Source organism: Phoxinus phoxinus, assembly GCF_949152265.1.
Source record: "Phoxinus phoxinus genome assembly, chromosome: 23".
In the NCBI taxonomy this organism is placed as follows: Eukaryota; Metazoa; Chordata; class Actinopteri; order Cypriniformes; family Leuciscidae; genus Phoxinus; species Phoxinus phoxinus.
The window spans coordinates 4,994,253-5,014,629 of NC_136898.1; the positions used below are offsets into that span (position 1 = coordinate 4,994,253).

General features: G+C 37.8%; 1 protein-coding gene across 2 annotated transcripts in view; it reads right to left on the bottom strand.

Moving 5' to 3' along the window:
- Positions 1–678: 678 nt before the first annotated feature.
- The window catches only part of grk3 (G protein-coupled receptor kinase 3), a 73,429-nt gene continuing 53,730 nt past the window's right edge, over positions 679–20,377 (bottom strand). Inside the window, exons 12-21 of one of the 2 annotated variants that reach the window (XM_079599290.1) lie at positions 19,216–19,310; positions 17,438–17,545; positions 16,357–16,423; positions 12,465–12,565; positions 11,868–11,934; positions 10,898–10,993; positions 10,408–10,570; positions 8,742–8,878; positions 6,182–6,295; positions 679–4,404 (exon numbers count right to left, since the gene is read on the bottom strand). In XM_079599290.1, the coding sequence (XP_079455416.1) occupies positions 4,243–4,404; positions 6,182–6,295; positions 8,742–8,878; positions 10,408–10,570; positions 10,898–10,993; positions 11,868–11,934; positions 12,465–12,565; positions 16,357–16,423; positions 17,438–17,545; positions 19,216–19,310 (1,110 nt within the window). In that variant the 3' untranslated portion in view covers positions 679–4,242. Of the gene's footprint in view, positions 4,405–6,181; positions 6,296–8,428; positions 8,642–8,741; positions 8,879–10,407; positions 10,571–10,897; positions 10,994–11,867; positions 11,935–12,464; positions 12,566–16,356; positions 16,424–17,437; positions 17,546–19,215; positions 19,311–20,377 lie in introns of those variants that run through there. The other variant, XM_079599291.1, reaches the window with a different exon arrangement.

Here is a 20,377-nt window from a genome sequence, read left to right on the forward strand (position 1 = left end):
TGATTTCCAGGGAATGCATGAACCTAGAATGCAATGCAAGTCGCTTTGGATAAAAGCATCTGCCAAATGCATACATGCAAATGTCAAATTAAGATTACAAATGCATGTAAAAAATAAATAAATAAAAGGGTCAGTTTTGAATGCAGTTGCATGAGGACAAAAAGCATTTTAAAGAAACAATTAAAACACTTTCGAGAGCGGAGCTGACTCAAGTCTAGCAGCATTTTTATTTTCTTATCTAATGACATTTAGACATTATGACTCGTGTCCAATACTTTTGAGGCTTCTGCAGTTTCAATCAGAGCAGTTAAAATCACCATTAAGCCTTTTCACATCAAGGCACAAGAGAGGCAAACGAGGACAGATATTACAATATGGGGAGGATAGTAAACCTCAAGAACCCTTAGATTGATTTGAGCTTTGATTATAGCTGCAGGATAACAGAGGACATCCAAGAGAGGACGGTTAACTCCACAACACTAATGCACGGCTCAATCACACTGAGATCTGGCCGCGGTTCCTCCAAATGGCTTTGACATGCCCTGGAAGTTGCCTAATTGAGGTCTCAGTTTATAAATCTTGCACTGAAGAGTTAGTTTAAATCGACTGCTTGAGAACCAGCGCCCTTGTTCTGATATAAACAGAATAAATCCCGAAAGCATGGAGACAACAGACACGGCAACACGAAAAAGGGGCTTTTATTTCTGAACTGTTTTTATAAGCAGTCCAACACACATGTTCCTAGCTGTTCTGAAAAACAAAACAAAAAACAAAATTTTTTTTAATAACAATTATCATTCATTGAATAATATTATCAATAATTATTATAATCATCATCATCGTCATCATTATCATCATCATCATAACCTTAAATGGTAATAACCCCAGACAGTAGTATTTGCGTTTGTTTGTGGCACATGAAAAAGAGTTTCGGTTGACTGTAAACCCGGATACTCGACAGCTCCGTGCCCTAGGTAAACCCACGCACAGAGGGACTAGCTCCCCGACCAGACAATAAATATGAAAGAGAGCAAGAGAGTCCTGTATTAAACAAACAAAAATAATAATCTGTAACTCGTAGGTACAATATCTAAACTTTTATGTGCAAGATCTGAGCTGATTCTTCACCACAAATAGTTGAACTCACATCAAACCCGATCCCTTCCCGAGTCAATTTTTGTGTCTACGTCGTAAAATCTTTTAAATAAACCTAAGCTCATTTGTTTTCATTTCATATACACATATATACTTAGATTTTTGTTAGTTTGTTTTTCTTTTTTTATTCCTATTTATCGCCCTCTTCCATTTCAAAACCTGCGTTCGCCCACAGACAAATTCACCGCTACGGAACAGACACACAAGCACTTGAATGAAGCAAACACTGACGAAGTGAATGAAAAGCTACCGTTAAAATAAAATATAAAACCCCTGAATAAAACATGGATATTTAGGACTGGCGGAGGTGCCACCCTTCTTGAGAAACGGGCTAGCAGTTTCAAAACACGGTACCGGCCGCCGCCGGTCAGTAGCTTTGAGGCGTATCGTCAATGGCGTAGGATCGTTCGCCCCGCGGCACACTTGTTCCACGTCACCTGAATTTGGTCACATTTTTGTACCCTTTCTCAAACTCGTCGACACTAGCCTGTTAAAACGTACCAATTTTAGTCTCGAAAATAAACAGCGAGAGTCGCATGAGCTTTTCATTGGTTCAAGGACATTCTCCTACAGTCGTTTGGCACATTTATTTTTTCATCAGCTCGTGAAGCGTGATGGAAAAGTGCAGAGATAATATTTCAAAACAAGCCATTTTGGTTTGAAAATATAACCCTTGAAGGGCACTAAAACATCCTCAGGATGGCACCTCCCCGACACTTAAAGGCTACAAAAACTGGTCGACTCCCCAAAACCCTGCAATTTCTGCAGAGCGTCGCATGCAAATCACTCGAAATGCACAGACAGGAGTCATAGAAAAAGAAAATTACTGCATGGAAAAAAAGAACCTGAATATACATGAAGAAAACACTTCTTTAAAATCATCTCATGCCTGTTAAGCTGTGCTTGTTTTTCCATTCAAACCAAAAAAAAGAAAAGAAAAATAGACCAAAAATAAATGCACATAACATGCTCAAAAAAATATGTCATCTATAGAAATCTGCATTTGCGTCACATTCAAAACAATATAAAAATTTAAACTATATTCAAATCAAGCCTCACAACAAATGGTTTTAAGTTGTCTCTCCTTCCACGATCCAAGCAGCCCACCTTTCCGAACACCTGTGAGTGCGAGCGTACTACCTTCGTTCTGAATAACAGTGTGTCTGCCCCTAAATGGATAATGGTGATGACGCTTTGCACGTCTCACCCTCAGAAGCGCCGGCGTAACTAAACACAAAGATAGACAGAAGACCTCTTCGCACCTCATTATGAGATAAGTCATCCAACTCTCCGCTCTTTTACACCGATGGTCCTAAAAGAGGCGCGAACGCACAGTTCTCTCAGCCTGAGGTTTGCGCGTGTCGCAGAGTGACAGATGTGAACCCGCCCACCCCCCAAGCTGAGACATAGGGACAAACACAGACAGGCAGAGACAGAGATTCGCCATATATGCAAACATTGTCAAGAAGATTATACTGTAGATGCACAGAGAAAGGATTCGTATATACAGTCGGATAAAAGACTCCAGGGATGCTGCTGCTGCTTTCTTCCTAAGTGGTCCCTCTAACCGAGACATCATGCATCGTCAACCGTCCACTGGCGTCTATGTACGCCGAAGCGGTTCAAGCGACTGGAGGTCTGCAGTTCAGTTTATTCCTGTGCGTTCAGGTTCCAACACTGTTCTCGAAGCCGTTCACAGGGAGATCGAGGTGACGCGGACTGGACTCGAGGAATTCTCGGGTGTCTCTAGTCAACTTTTATTTCATTGGCACTTTTTGCACTTCTGCGAGTTCAAGGGGGAGGGGTTGGGTTCAAGAAGGGGCGTGTCCTCGTAAACATCCCACCACATTCCTTCCCATTGTGTCAAGCAGCGTAAATCACTCCACCATCGGAAAACAAACAAACAAAAAAGACGAAAAGAGAAACAAAAAATACATTCAAGGTGAAAGAAAACAATTCTTCCAGGTGACAACATGGGCATATCCTTTAAAGCAACAACACCTACATTTTGCATCGTGTACACACACAAGTACACGCATTTAATGCACGTGAACGGGCACGCAGCAACCCAACTGAATTTGGTGTTTACAAGGGCCGAGCACCAAAAAAAAAAAAATGCTCCCTAATTTTTACACTGTACGTTGTCCTCTAAGAGCACAACTTGGATGTGCACAACACTCGCAACTCATGCGGTTACACTTGTTCAATCCGACAGCGAGTATTAAGGAAGTGTAGAAGACTTTTGTACTTTACAAGTACAGGACAGGGGTCGGGTGCCACAACAGTCCACAAATCAGAGTCCATTTAGTATGAAACTGCATGCATGCCATGCACCCACAATGTTGACAGAAAGTGGTGCAAAGCATACGCTTCAATAACTGCACAGTCAGTGAGGTGGCCTTGGCGTTTCCACAAAGGACATGAAAAGACAATGGGAGTAATATTGTTCAAGCCATCGTCTATTGAGATTGTTTCCATCTGATTGGCTCTCTCAGACCGAATGGCTCTAGTTTTCCTTGGCGAAAAGGATCCACCGGCTCCCACAGCAGAAGTACTGATACTGTCCGGCTCTAGCACACTGCCACTTGGGAAAGAAGCTCCAAGTGAACATTGGTTGGGTTTTTGGGACCCTTACAGCAGAGGCCTTTATCTTTGCCTGTATACGAGCATGCCAGCGTGTGCACGGAGAATGTGGGGTTCACAGAAGAAACAAAAGGTGGCGTGCTCACAACAGAGGCACAGTATCCCAGCCTGCACCACTGGTCAAAACAAGGTCCCAGATGCAGCATTGGCATCACTGATTGTTCTTGAGCATTATCCTGGAGTGACGCCAACCCCAAGGAACTCTGTATGCACGTGTGTGTGTGTGTGTGTGTGTGAGTGCATTTGATTGACGAACAGTTGTGGAACAGCAGTCGAGCAGAATCCTTCCAAGATGGACCATGTGGCGGCTCATTGTGCCGGTTGGGAAGCCTGATGGTGCTGGACAAGCGTTTTGTTGGGAGAGAGTGTGAGAGCGTGTGCATGTGTGTGTTGATGAAAAGGATGGAGAGGTGCAGTGGACAAGGGTGGCGGGAGGTGGGCGGCTCACAGGCCGTTGCTGTTGCGGTGAGTGAGCGGAGGTTTGGACAGTTCCACCACGTTAGTTCGCCCCTTGCCGATGACTTTGGGGGCACGACGCAGCAGCTTCTGGGCCTCGGTGAATGCTTCGGTGAGTTCTTTCTTCCACTGTACGAACTCTGGGTCACTCTGTGAGAAGAGGAAGAACATTATAAATAAATTGCTAATCTGATTTATTATTTTAACAAAGCAAGAAAAACTAATGGATAACATTTACATTTATTCATTTAGCAGACGCTTTTATCCAAACTTATCCGACTTACAAATGAGAACAATAGAAGCAATTAAACTAGCAGTAGGACAACAGTATGTAAGTGCTAGGACCCCTCGCAGTTCAATCTAACGTAGTTTATTTTTTATTTTTTAGATAGAATAGAGGAGAAAGTGTTAGTATTACTTGATCAAGTGCTCCCGAAAAAGATACGTCTTCAGCAATTTCTTAAAAATGGCTACGGACTCAGCAACTCTGGTTGAGTTAGGTAGATCATTCCACCAGCAGGGAACAGTCATGGTAAAGATCCGAGAAAGGATAAAACCCTAGCAAGCTACCTAGACAGCATTTTTTAGGCACACTGGATGCAAAGGATATTTAAAATACGAGTTTGGACAAATACATCTTTTGTAGATAAGGCAAAAATCAGAAAGCTTTCGAAAAGCCATTTAAGGGAGATGTTAATTTTAAATAAAATTATTTTATTCAAAAAGTATTGGTGCCTAAATGTGTTTTTAGATTATTATTTTTTTTAGAAAAAATTCTCTACAATGCCCCAAACGTATTACTAGCACTTCTTGTGTTTATATTGCCTCAAAATGAATTGCTTGTTGTATTCCTCATTTGCAACAAGTCACTTTGGATAAAAGCATCTGCTATATGAATAAATGTAAATTTAAGTATTGATAGAAAAATTGTTCTAATAAAAAAATGCACCAATATTTTGGTGTGCTTTGTATTGTTTTGTGCCTGGAGTATCGTTGGCATGCAAATGTCAAATTGGATTGGAATCAGTAAAGCTGAAGGCTCATCCATTTAACGTGAAAGCTATTTCTATTGCACGAGCTGCCTGAAAAATAATAATTTTAAATCAGCCTCTTATGTGGTTTAATTTCGGCAAGGTCTGCAAATGTGTGGACATGCACTTCCGATGTTGCTCCTGCGCTGATAGGAAAACATATTCTCAGAAGAAAGCAGACTCAAAAACTTCAAGAGATAAGGAACGTTTCCTAGAACAGAAGTTCATAGCAACACATACAGAAGCCAACAGAGACTGTCCTTATTTTCTGGATAATTTCATATTTTCACATACAAGAAGCCCACAGAGGACGATATAAGAGCAAAAGGGGAAGAAAGAAACAAAGGTTGGGCATTATGACCAAGGCTTAATATTTATGGTAACAGTATATCAGACAATATAATTGTTTTTACTAAAACAAATCATGGAAAAAATCTCTTGTTTTAATATGATAAATTATCATGCTGCAATAGCTTTTTATTGGGGAGGGGATAATCCAGTCCAACATCCAATTAAATATTTTTATTTAATATCATATATAAGAAGCCCACAGAGTCAGTGCGTTACTTTTTCAGTCCTATTTTTGTGACTAAAACCAGTTGTCTTCTCTTTTTTTAAGAAAAACAAGGCCGTAATATAACAGTCACATATTGCACTAGGTAAAATGTATTATTAATTGTATATTATTATTATTATAATAATAAATTACATTATTTCATCTCATAAGTGACATCTAAATACAAAATGTATGATTTATTTTGATATTTAATACTATTGATTTATAATAAGACGACTTACTGTAGTTTGGTACAAATGCATAGGTAGCAATAAAAGTGAAGCAAGAACAAAAGAAGAAGAGAAAACCCCACAATGAGAACAGCATGAAGGTGTCCTACCTCGCACTGCAGGACAAACTGTTTCCCTCCTTTGATCCTCAGCAGGATGCACTTTTTGTCCTTGATCTGCGTCTCCTCCACAGTCACGATCTGCTCCATGGTCAGCAGGTTTTGCTGGAGGGAGGAAAGACTAATTAGCACATCCCTCTAAGAGTCTTCTCACAGACTATCCTACTGAGCTTGTGAGCAACACGCCATGCTACCCGCTAGCTCTGCATGGGTGGGATTTTATTCTATTCTTCAGGTTCATGCTATCTATCAGCGTCACTTGCACTGAGGTAGGACTTCTAGAGGATGTCTCAGGCTACGGGGGTGACTCAGTTCTCGTACTCAATGAGTCAGTGTTGGTACAACAGGCTGCAGACGTAGCATCTCATGTCTGATCTCGGATACCTGATACCCATCAGACCGAAGGATAATGGAAGACATCTCACTTCTGTACAAACATTTTTCCTCTGAATGACAACCGCATTCAGTCTGGTTTCTATGGACCCTGATTTAAAATATGCTTCGATGTGAAAACCTAAACCTTTTCCCCCTAAGAAGAAGCCTTATGCTCACCGTTCCAGCTGTTAGAATAGAAAATTATTTTCAAACACCACTAAAATCACAGCATAAAACAGGGGATGCAGTGAACTTTAATAAAAAAAAAAAAAATAAAAAAAACCAATACTAAGGTTAGGCAGAATGACCAAAGTTTTATATTATGGTAACGGTAAATTACACAATATAATTATAAATGTTGCTTAAAAATTAAAGCTTTTTAAAAAATATGAAATAACTAGGTTTTTAAAAAAAAAAATAATTCAGTCAATTAAATATTTAGTGTAATATTATCATAAGTTCAAAAACACAGTAAAACACACACATAAATCTAGGAATGTACAGATTATTTTTGTGTTATGATAAAATATATATGTGACCCATGCTGGCAAAATGAGCCGGAATGCACACGGGCTCATTATGAGCTACAGCCAAAACAAAAATGCCAATTTTGGTAGAATTAGAGGTTTTCACAAAAATGTGTTTAATAAGCCCTCGTCTAGCTATCCCAATGCTTCAAATAGTAATTAAATATCTAAAAGTATCTTTATTTGTACGTTTCTGAGAGGATTACCTTTTTTTTGTCCATGAAAATGCCTTATTTCTCTGCTCGCTTCCTGGCGACTGTTGTTGTTGTTTTAAAGCAAAGCATTCCAACTTTGTGAATATTCATAGCGAATTCGAGACGGCATGAGCCTGAACCAATGAAATGTGATTTTCAAACTCATGCTGATGTAAAGTATATACATTTTCCTTTAGATATTTGTTTATGACTTGGTGTGTGGCAAATTTATTGCTATTACCAGGGATTTTAAGGTATGGTTGCTAGGTGATTTTGTTATGAAAGCTTCAGAAAACTGACTCTATCGACTTCAAACTTCAGACTTTTGCTCAAGACTCATTTGACTAGCATGGGTCATATGTATATATGAATACAAACTATATAGCCAATATTACATATCTATAATAAGGTTGGGCAGTATGAACCAAATTTATTTCATTGAAAAATATATATTTATTTTAAATATTAGATTACATTTTGTAATAGCAACTTTTGGATAATCCAGTAAATTTTATATTAAATTGATAATTAATAATAATAATAATAATATGAACTATTTTTATTTGGAACAGGATGGGTGCAAACTAAAAGATCATACATAAAATTAACAAATTAAGTCAGTCTGACATAAGTTCAAAAAGCACAATATATAGCATTTTAAAATCAAATAAATTAATGAATGAATTAAAGCCATGTTGCATCTCTAAAAGTGAAAACCAAAAACAACTGCAATGTAGTCAAGTATAAGCATCACTGCTTCCAAATCTGACTTGTAAGTGGCCTCCCTCTTTGTCCATCTCCATGCATCTCATCTCCAGCATATTCCACAGGAAGTGCATTTACCCTTCAGATTGAAGATTCGGGAGCTCAGGGAGTTAAAAATGCAGGAAACTGGTGAAATCTGCACTTCTTTATCTTAGTTACAGATCAGGGCAGAAACTCTCTGGCCCCAGGGAATCTGCAGTGACCTACTTCTGTATTACACAGACCTGCGCGCAAACGCAATCGCTTCCTCCGGATGGGAAAGACTGAGGGATTGGTTTAACGGTGGAAAGAAGCAGAGGATATTAAAAGGAGAGGTAGGCGTCTCAATGTTTCACGGCTTCACTTAACCACCCAGGCTGCAGGTGAGCCTGCGTCACTATGGGAATTTCGCAGCAGGATGGAGCACTACGCAGGGCATAAGCTAATCTTTAAAGTGATGCGATTCCTCCTCCCCTCCTTCTCAGAATATTTAAAATCATGATAATTCCTGGTCTAAAAGATGATGAAAAATGAGAGGAGAGGGGGAATCAGCTAAAATGCACAAGACTCACCTTGAATTTACGTTTTTTAAAAGTTTTAGTCCAATGTTCCTACAGCGCAGGGACACACAGGCAATGTTCATTCTCAAAAAATGGTTGATTAACCCCTTATACAGATTCAAACACAAACAAAACACACAAAAACACTTACCCGAGACTCTCCTTCGCCTCTCCACTCAACGCGGTTGGGAAATAGGTAGAAATACCGCCGCTGCCACTGTGTCAGGAAGGGGTTTCCTAGCTTCAGCATGTAGCCGTGCATAATACAGTCCTTCCCCAGCGCGTAGTCTGCACAAACACCACACACTCGCATTTACATAATGCTCAATTGTTGGACACCCAACGTCATCTTGTTACAAATAGCTGTATTTACTTCAATTTTCTGTATTTTCTCATTCATATTCATAAAAATGTTGTGTTCTGGAGAAGAAAGTCACATTTAGAAAGACATGAAAGTGAATTAATGACAGAATAATATTTTTGGGTCACCTACTCCTTTTAACTCTCACTGAGGTTTAATCCATTTGAATTCCTGCTCACAACTCCTGTGCTTATATCTTGGGGTCGTGTCGCATGCGATTAATTCAGTGTTTGCTAAATTACATGGGCTCTTTCAGATCTATTTCTGACCATCACACAGACGGTCATGTGATGGGTGCTATGTCTTTCCCTTGAGGGAAGCACGTGGCACCAGCACTGGTAACAAGTACGTAGGGTTCAAGCCTGTCCTCGAGGTCGCTGGTGGAACTGACACTGGACGAGTGAAAGATGATTAGCTGACGTCACCTGCGCCTCTAATTCATGCTGGAGAATGTAGCACTACTGTAGCAGAGGCCGTTTTCTTCTCTCGGCACCGCTGTGTGAAATTACTGCTTGTCAATTCTGTATACGGCTTATGATTTAATGCAAACTGGAGTTTCCACCAAAAAACAATCTTTTGGACCCCTTAAAACCTGGGTAAATGACCGAGTGCTGCAGACAATGCGACGCCTAGAGTGGCTGTTCATTAAAATGTCATGAAAACACTCCCAAACAATCCGCTATAGTTCTCAGAAGTTAGAAGATGAGAGTTTGCTGAATAAGAGCAAACAGGATGTTTACAAACAGCATTTTGCAACGAGCTCTTCTGTGTACATTGCCATGAGACAAACGCTAGTCACAAAAATATGAAAGTGTATATTTTTTTTTATTTGAATTATTTTTATTATTTTATAAAACAGAATAAAAAAGACTTTTTTAAAAGAAATGAATACTTATTTTCAGCATTAAATTAATCAAAAGTGACAAAGGACATTTGTAACAATATTTAAATATTTATATTTCAAATAAATGCTGTTCTTTTGAACTTTCAATTCATCAAAGAATTATGCAAGAAAAACAATGCATCACGGTATCCACAAAAATATTAACCATCACAACTGTTTTCAACACTGAAAATAATAAGAAATGTTTCTTCAGCATCAATCATCATATTAGAATGATTTCTGAAGGATCATGTGACACTGGAGTAATGATGTTGAAAATTCAGCTTATATTTCAGTTATATTTATATTTCAGTTATACAGTTATATTTCACAAAATTACAGTTTTTACTGTATTTGATCAAATAAATTTAGCCTTGGTGAGCTTAAGGGATTTCTTACAAAAACATAAAAAATCTTACCGACCCCAAACATGGAATGATCGTGTATAAATATAATATAAAATAACATTTTAATAATATAAGCTATCTTACATTAAGGAAATGAGAATTTGGAGGATAATGCACAGAAAAATGAATGTCACAATAAAACAAATCCTAATGTGCAGTGTCTCACCTTCTTCATGGCCCTGCTGCTTGTTTTTGGCCCGCTTGCGCGCCTCGTTCTTATCGGTGTCGCTGTTGACAGCGTCATACACAGTCTCGGCCACCTCCTGCTGCCAGCGCTCAGAGATCACCAGAGGAAAGTTCTTATAGAGCTCCTGATCACTGTCAAGCAACTGAGAGAGACACACAAAGATGACAATGACATTCAATTCAGACAGTCTCTTTCTGTCTACATGGGCAGTCTTAGCGAGAGTAAGTTGCAATGTGGACCAGACTTTTAGCTGGAAGTCAAATTCTGGCTACAAGGGAGACATTTAAAAGGCTCACAGCATAATGGAAAATTCCTGCAGATTTTAAAGCATGAAACCCAAGCTCAAGTGCTCTTAGATTTTATGCAGCTTGGGTACATTTGAAAACAAGTAGTCCACTGAGCTCAAGCAAAGACATCAGCCTTGAGCACCAACTGGAACAAAGTGAAAAGCTTGGTTGCATGGTTTTACCTTAATTCCCTTGGTGTCCTCCTCGTCAAAGGAGCCGATGTCAAAGGCGTCTGCAGCGTTGACCTCTCCTCTGGGGGGAATGAGGGGTGGGGGGTACTGCAACCAAACAGAAGATGCAGAAAATTAATATTACACAAACCATTTGAAAAATGATCATGGCAGGAATGTGTAAAACAACCGAGCTATGAGTTGAATCCCAAAATAAACTTTAAAAAAAAAAAGTATATGAGAATTAGATAAAAAGACAAAAGGTCACAACAACTCTACGATTGGTGGAATTATTCTGCACAGCATCATGGGTAATGTAGCTTTTCAACACAAATTCAGTAAAAAATTATGTGAATGGATGGCTACAATAAAAGTGTATACCATCGATTGACAACCTCGTAAATGTTTATGTTATCATTAAAAATTTATTTACCAATGGAGAAAATGAATAGAGTTTTTACTTCTGGAAAATGACTGTTGCACTCTATTGACTCAGTAACCAACAATAATCTTTTATTTAAAAAATAATAATATATATATATCATAGTCCTCATCATACAGAAATCTACAGATTGTGCACAGTAATGGGAACACTGCTCACAGGAAGTGATTTGAGGTCTGACAGTAATTGTCTTATAAAAATGTATTGTTGAAGGCTTCACTTTGTGCATTGATGGTGCTGTAAAGGGGATGAAATTGGAGTCACAACTTCCTGGAGAGGACTTTAGCATGCTAACAGCCACTGTGTAACCACTCTAATACACACTCGATGATGTTTGTCTAAATTCATTCCTTTTAAAGCAGCAGCACTAAAAAAAAAAAAATCTTAGCCTTGCTTATCGATTGTTGGATGGTTTGTCAACTATCCGGACTCTAAATTAGATCAGTTAAACATTACACAAAACCATATTCTAACAGACTATACGTTATTTAACAAGGTGTCTTAGGGCTGATCCTGAAAACAGAAGGTCAAAGGTCTCACCTTCTGGAGATAGACCTGCTGCCAATCGATTCCCTTGAAGAACACATGCTCCTTTACCTCTGACGCCCTACAGTGAGTAAAAGAGATCACATTCAGACAAGTAAAGTCAAATGTATTTGTATGGCGCTTTCCCCATAGACACGGTTTCAAAGCAGCTTTACAGAAGATCACAATGTTAATGTTTATAATATTTCATGCCTTATAGTTGTATTTAGCAGATTAGAGAAGTACGATTATATCCTTTACATTTTGCGACGATACAATTTTATGACGAAAAAAATAAATAAAAATAGGCTTTGCTATACAATATATATTGCTTTACAGGTAAAGTAGGATGTACTTTATCAACCATCACCACTTCTGACCAGCAGGTGTCAGCAATTCAGAACGAGCTGCAAATAATTCCCAGCATGCTCTTCTGCCTAATCTAAATGCTTTCAGACAGTCGCTCCATCCAGACAAGAGGCATCAAACTATTTTTATTATTATTTGAGTAGTCCACTACAAACAAAATACAAATAAAAAAAATAAAAAACATCAAACGTGACAGCAGTATTTCAGATGTCTAATCTTGAAGATGGGGAGTGTTTGACTTACCCCCGCCCCAGGCACCCCAATCTTTTGGCAACATCTCGCTGTAATAGTCCTTCTAAGAGGGACTTCAGCTCAGGTGAGAAGGAGTCAGGCAACTCCACATTCTGAGGAAACAGAGAAACAGGAAGTGGCTCATGAGTTCGATTGATGTCAAATTAAACATGACTTTCTGCAGTGCTGCCTGGTGTTTGACAATTCAAGTGAGTGAGTGTTTGCTTTTGTTTTATTAGCTTTCCTCATTAGTTACACAGAACATTCATTAGTAAAATGCAAATATGCAGGAACAGCAAACTTTCTACTTGCCATCTAGTTCAACAGAGCATTACCAGTACCCAGTGCTTAACGGTATTTAAATATCCTCATAATCATACAAATGAATGTGAGGACAACCAAAAAAACAATTCGCTTACATAACAGGCAGTGTGCCAACTGCACATTCAAATCAAGGTCAACATTCACTAAAGTCACAGTAAATGCAGACGAACAAACGCAAATCAGGCTGTCAGGTACCATCACAGTAGATGCATAGCGTTATAGGTTTTTTTTTGTGGTTTTAGCATGTTTCTATGTAGTTGCTAAATACAGGGTTCCCACACCTTAGTTAACCTCAAATTCAAGGACCTTTCAAGGACTTTCCAGGTCCAATAGCCTAAAATTCAAGGACCTAACCCTCTGGTCATCTTCATTTAGGGGTCACACTTGGCTCTGTCGCAGTCAAAAGTAAACGAAGCCTTGACATGCAACTTATTTTTCCCCCCCAGGAAAACCAAAGTAATATATTTTTGTACAATAATATTTTTGGATTATTTAGAATTTTGAAGGGATTTTATGATACTACGCAATATTTATAAAAAATGTATGATCTATTTTTTTTTTCATTTGAACTAATATATATATATATAATTTTTTTTTTTTTTTCACATTTCACATTAAAAGTGGAAGCCTTTAAAAAAATGTTTGAAGTGAGAAAAGTGCCATTTGGAGGCGTTAAAAAAATAAAAACTTGTAATGTCCTGTAACTAACAGTATAGCTCTCTATATAAAGGCTACGATGGCTTGAGGGGAAGTAAATCATGGGCTAACTTTAATTTTCAAGTGAACTTCTCTTTTAACGAAGCGGGTAAATGCGCGTAACTAACGTAAATCAAGCAAGCTAGTACGTATAGGCCACAAAGTGTTGCCGAAATAACACATTAGCGGACCGGAGGGAATAATATGGATTTTTTTTCCAGAAAACTTCTTGCACAAAATAAATTCAAGCACTTTCAAGGACTTGTATCTATTATGACAGTTTTCAAAAACTTTCCAGGGCCTTGAAATCTTTTTTTTCCAATTCACAAACTTTCAAGGATTTCAAGGACCCGTGGGAACTCTGTAAATAAATTACTGTTAAAAAGGTATTAATCAAAGAATCCTGGAAAAAAAAATGGACATTTATATTAAATATTTCTTGAGCAGCGAATATTAGAATGTTTCTGAAGGATCATGTGACACCGAAGGCTGGAATAATGATGCTGAAAATTCCATCACAGGATACATTTTATTTTTCAATGTATATTAAAATAGTTATTTTAAATTGTAATAACATATCACAATATTACTGTTTTAGAGGATTTTTGTTCAAATAAATGCATCCCAACATTTGAACAGTTTTCCAGTCCAATCTTAACTAAATCTGAGAGTATAAAACCGCTTATTTTACAAGTTACCCTCTAAATCCTTGACTAATGAAATCTGGAGATAATTTTCCCTGGGAGGTTGGCATCCGAAAACAAACCCTGAGTAGCTAAATTATTGTGCCAGGATTGTCAGGAGTGAACTGGAATTTCTTTGATTTCATCACCAAAAACAAAAACAAGATTTACTGCTGGAGATTGTAAAAAAGAAAGATAATTAAACAACAGTCTTGGCTCAAATTCTTTGTGTTCCAGTTTCCAAATGAAACATGATCATCTTGCCTGTCAGAGGGAAACGGTTTATCGTCTTTAAGTGCACTTTTTCTATTTGGAAGTATCAGTGTGAACGCATTACTGGCAAGATTTATATTAAAAAACGTCAAAGAATTAGGGATGCCCTCGACTAAAGATTTATCTAGTTGACTAGTCGTCGTTCATTTAAGCGATTATTAGTTGACTAATCATGTTTATATTAATAAGCCATAAATCATAATAATGAGCCTTTATTTGCCTATATATATGACATAGCTTAATCAGCGCTAACACGCACGCATAAAGCTTGCCACAGCTCACCGGCAAACGTAATGATGAGTGTGTCATGAAAAAACAGGAGACGACGGTCTAAACATTTTAATTATTTATTGATAATGTTTTCTGTGTTTTTGGCTGCAGAGATTAAGTCACGATGCTGACTCATCATCTCCGCAGTAATAGATGCACCTATATGCACATTTCATATGGATTACATAATCTGAGAATATTTATTTTCCACTTGAATTGGTTCATTTAAAAAGTAGACATTTCAAGATATCTATCGATATATTTCTCATGTCTGTGACGAAAGTATACACTGAGACCAAGACGGCAGAAAGCACATCCTGATTGTTTTCATTATTTTAAAAAAGCACAACGTTTTGTTGTTATTGTGAGTTAGGAGCCTGTATGTCATGCAGTAAGCGCTTATGCGCTTAAGCTCTTAACACTTATGCGCCTAATAATAGCGCACATTTATCTAGGTTAACATTAGAGCGAGCGGACTTGTAATGTTGCTACTACTTAAATGTTTCAAGTGATAAGCCATACTTGAGGTCGATGAATGATAGGCGAATGTTTGTATTTCTTGCTATAAACGTTCTGTCCATCACAGACTGCGTGATTTCTCCACTTCCTGTGGAGGTTTTTTTTTTTTTCTGCAACTAACCGACTAATAAAATGTTGGTCGACCAAATCTCTTCTAGTCGACTATTAGGGGGCAGCCCTAGAATAGTGCATAAATGTGTCAATTGGGACGCACTTTGTTTTAAGTTATAATGACTTATTTGAAATTACCTTCATAAGCAGCGAAATAGAGTCTAGCTACTTGATACTGTAATAAGCACACAAACACTGTGTATTTTAAATTAGTTGTAACTATTTTCTATCAATACTTTTCAATACTGAAAAAAAATAAAATAATTATAATTGCCATCTGCACTGAGCTAAGTTTGCGCAAATGTATTCTGGGACTGCCTTATCGGTGAAAGAAGCATGCAATGCTGCTTTTGATTTTAATCAAGGCCAGGTGTCTCAGAAGGCAGCATATTTTTGCCTTGGGAGAATTCATGCCCAAGTAGACAGCTCACTTGTGTCTTAGCTTTAAAGGGAAACCACAAAAAGTCCCAAATCAGCATTAAAAACAAGTGACTTCCTTTCTAGTGACTGTACAACAGTCGAGAGCGTGGCAGCTTGGTGAGGACTAAATTACTGCAATGGAGGAGGACAGTAAATGCAAAGCGTGGATGCAAATTCCTCTCCATTAGCGTTCCCTTGTTAAACAGTGGGTGTAAAGGCACAGGTGCTCCAATGATGAAATGCTCACTCTTCACTTCCACGGAAAGCTGTGGCTCCTTTATCTATCTCCCGTTTCACGGCAATATCCGTCATTCAGCATTAAGAAGCTCTCCAAAAGACACTTTCCAGTTTGAACTTCATTTTTAGGTAAAACTTCACTAGAAGTCTTTAAAGGTATAACTTTAAGATATAACTAAGATCTGTGTGGTTGCTAAGATGTTCTAAGTAACTGCTGGCCTATTTATTTCTATGGGATTTTTCAGTCCATTTCATCATGCACAATGTAGCAATTTTAAATTAGATCACTCTCATATATGTGATTATGTGTGAAGGTACATAAAAACAAACAACAGAGAATGGCAAAAATAAAGCTGCGTGTAGTTTCTTACCATGGTAAGGGTCATGCGGTCAATTTCATGTTTGTCTTTGGTCTTGTGCTGCCTGAATGGACTGTGCCTATGAGAACAGAAAAAACAGAGTTCATGTAACCGCACACAAAGTGCTCAGCCTCGCGACGTCAAACAGAGGACACATGTGGTGCTTTAGCAGTGACAGGTAGGCGGGAGGGGGGGTTTCCATGAGAGTTCAAAAACCTTTCGATCTCAGTTGTTGATTGTGAGACACAAGCATATCATGGTCTAGCTCATCGTCTTGATTTAAATCAAAAATTGAGATAGATCGACATCCATCAGATGGCTTATTGTTAGTTGTAATGATAACTAAAACCTCAAAAAGTACAAATTAAATGATTAAAAAATTATATTCATTATTTATATAAAATTACAAATAATAATTTTGTAAATTATTTTTATAAATGTTTTAATTTTTATAAAATGTTGCCACCATTTAAAAATGTATATATACGGATTTGTTATTTATATATATATATATGTGTGTGGGTGTGTGCATTTTAAAATTATTATTTGTAATTTTCTATAAATTCAAAGAATATATATATAGTTTAATTTACACACACACACACACACACACACACACACACACACACACACACACACACACACACACACACACACACACACACACACACACACACACACACACACACACACACACACACACACACACACACACACACACACACACACACACACTATTTATGTGGAGTGTAAAGTTTAAATGTATAGAAAGCTTTCCATGCCTGTTCTGACCCACTTTCATTCTGCTTTGAAGTGTGTGACATACACCTCAATGGAAAGACATGCACCAGACTCCACCCCCCCATTGCATCTTCCTCTCACCCCCCACTCTCTACCTAGCAACCGTTTCAGTGGTCTCCACCCCCTCTCTTTCTGCCTTTTTTCTCTATGATGTCTGCTCCTGACCTCCTGCTTCCAAACCCCTGACATTTAAACCTTACACTCCACATCAAACAGGTGAGAAACACACAGAGCGAGAGCGAGAGAGAAGATAAAGAATTCATGAGCGGGCCGCTGCAGAGGGCGGTCTTACCCTCGCAAGAGTTTGAACAGCATGCAGCCCAGAGAGAACCAGTCGGCGCTGCTGTCGTACGCTGTTCCTTTCTGCAGAACCTCAGGTGCCATGTAGCCATGGGTACCTCTGCAAACACAGCAATTAATGCACATTAAAATCAAACCTTACACACACCCCCCGGGCTGAGCACACACTGACTGTAAACATAAAGGCTCATTCTTATACATAACACAAACAGTCAAAACAACTGCTACATTAGTCCACTCTACCAATAATTTTATGATGCATTTTCATTTTGTTTTCCATCCTCTCTCGGACCCTTTGAATTTACCATGATGGTTTTGCTACTGAGCCTTTAAGATTGTACGGCCTATATTTAAATGAGCACATTTGTTGAATAACTGCTTTTTTTTCTTGAAATGAGCATTAAATTAGTGCTGACATGTAAACGTTGGGAGTAAATATTTAAAATTGTCACGGCTATGGCATCATATCCACAAAACTTAATTTCAGCTTTGCTTTGTAAACATCAGCTTATTGCACCAGCACTACCATTCAAAAATTTGGTGTAGTGATTTATTTTTAAATAAATTATTTATGTTCAGCAATGACACTTTAAATTGATCAAAAGTGACAAAGCTTTTGTGACATTATAAACGTCTCTTCTATTCAACCCTCTAGGCACACCTTGGCAATAGAATCGCCATTGGCTAGAACATTTTTAATTTTCCTATATATATATTTATATATATATATGATTCCACCAAATCAACTTATATTTTTAAATATCTGAACGTACACTTAACATCAGTCAATCAAAGCATTATTATGATACTATGCTAATCAAGCACTATTTAGTGATAGAACTTCAGTAATTAGAACTAAAACTTGGTAATCATGTATGCATATTTGTCATTTTAGCTAAACTTAGGACTGGTGGTGGTGCTTAGTGTTGGTTATTCAGTCATTGTAAAAAATAGATTAGTCATTCAGTTACTGTAAAAAATAGATTAGAGTAATAAATAATATAAAATATTATTAAAAGATACTACTACTACTAATAATAATATACAACACACTAATGATGAGCTGCTGGGTTCATGAATGCAAATCACGTTGTCTGCATTCCCTCGAAATGATTTGCTGAAATCAAAACTGGGATGAGCGTTAGACAATGAGATTGTCGTTTGCACATTAGTTCCGCCCACTACCGGAGAAATCGGCATATCTTCTGCTTGTTCTTAAAAGCTGAATAATTCCAAATGATATTATTTTACAATGCAACTGTTTTTACCATATTCTTGATCAAATAAATGTGAACTTTTGAACCGAACTCTTGAGCGGAAGGGTACATGAAGGTCATTTCAAAAGAAAAAAAAAATCCTGCTGTGTCAAGTTGTGTAATTTTTCTAATGAACAAGTGGATTACAAAATAAAATGATTCATTTGAACAATTCAGATAAAATTACACTGAAATAACACTGAAACATACTGAATACAAGTATGTAGTCGCAAACACCACATGCAATTATGCAGAACTTATAAGCAATTCATTGGTTAAAGCATTTGTATACTTGCACAAAGAAAAAACAGATTAGACTGGTTTAAGATTTTATAACTGTCTGCAAAAAGCTCCAATACGCTCAAACATGAGTATGAGACAACAAAGAGCTTGTGTCAACTCAAGAGAAACATTGTCAGAGAACAGAAGCAATCACACTTCCCACAAACAAGAGACACTTTTATTTTACACTAATAAAAGATGTGGTTTTGATCCCCTGAGAAGAGGAACTTACACGCTGGCGTGTGGTTTCTTCTTGGAGAAATCGCAGGCCAGGCCCAGGTCAGAGATGCGAACGTGTCCGTGTTCATCTAAGAGGATATTCGCAGGCTGTGGGGAACAGCAAGTGATGTGGAGGTTAGGACAGTCAAAAAAACTATATTTTTAAGAGCCTGATAAAGAACAAGCCTGTCTTTATGTGAGCAACACCTACAAAATGACTGTGCATTACTGTGATTCAATGGAGTACATTTACTGAAGAAGAAAAAAATACAGCAATAGTGTAACACTTTGTCTAAGTGCAAAGCCAAAAGTTTCCAGCAAAAAACAATGAACATGTACACAACAGAAAGCGTGCACAATAGGGATGGGTTAAAAATATTGATTTCTCGATTTTAATTTATTCCCATTTTGAATAACCAATATCGATGTTTAAATCCCCAAAAAACTATCTTTCAGCCTATGCTGTTTTCAGTTGATGAATAAAAGCTTTGTAGCGAGCCTCCCATCCAACAAATCCCAATTAGCTTTGTGCTTTGTTATTTCTGTAAAGTCACAGCTTTCAAATTCTGTCAATTTTATTATGAAATTCAAACAATAAACACGGTGTTGGCGCTCTTTAATGTAGAGCAACAGATCGCTTTAGTGCCTCAATAAAGCAAAGTGGCAGCGCGGAGCGCATGTGAACTGGTCGTCTCTTCCGCTTTACTACTAGTTACAGTGCATTCACACGGCGTCGGCGTTAACGCTTCTCATTTACTTTGAATGGGTGACGTCATGCGTTGCCGAACTGTATTGTGGGTTCCGTCACGCTGCGTCACTGCCGTTGCTCGCAGCAGAAGTTAATTTTTTTTATACTTTAAGTGCCAACGCAGGTGTCAGCCAATCAGATCGCCTATGCAAATACCCTAGCGTCATGTAACACTGGAAAAGTAATGTGATTGGCTATATAAAAACAAACAGAAACAAATATAAATATTTTTTTTTTTTAACATTTAAAAAATAATAATATTGGACAATAGTGGAATGCTCATTACAGCCAATGAGAACATATTTGATCTTTAATATACAGGGATTTTGACCAATGAGATTTCCTATGAGCCATATATTAGCATTAAACTACTGATGTTATAAAAAGATCTGCATGAGGATTATTAAAACATTATCTTCCACATGCA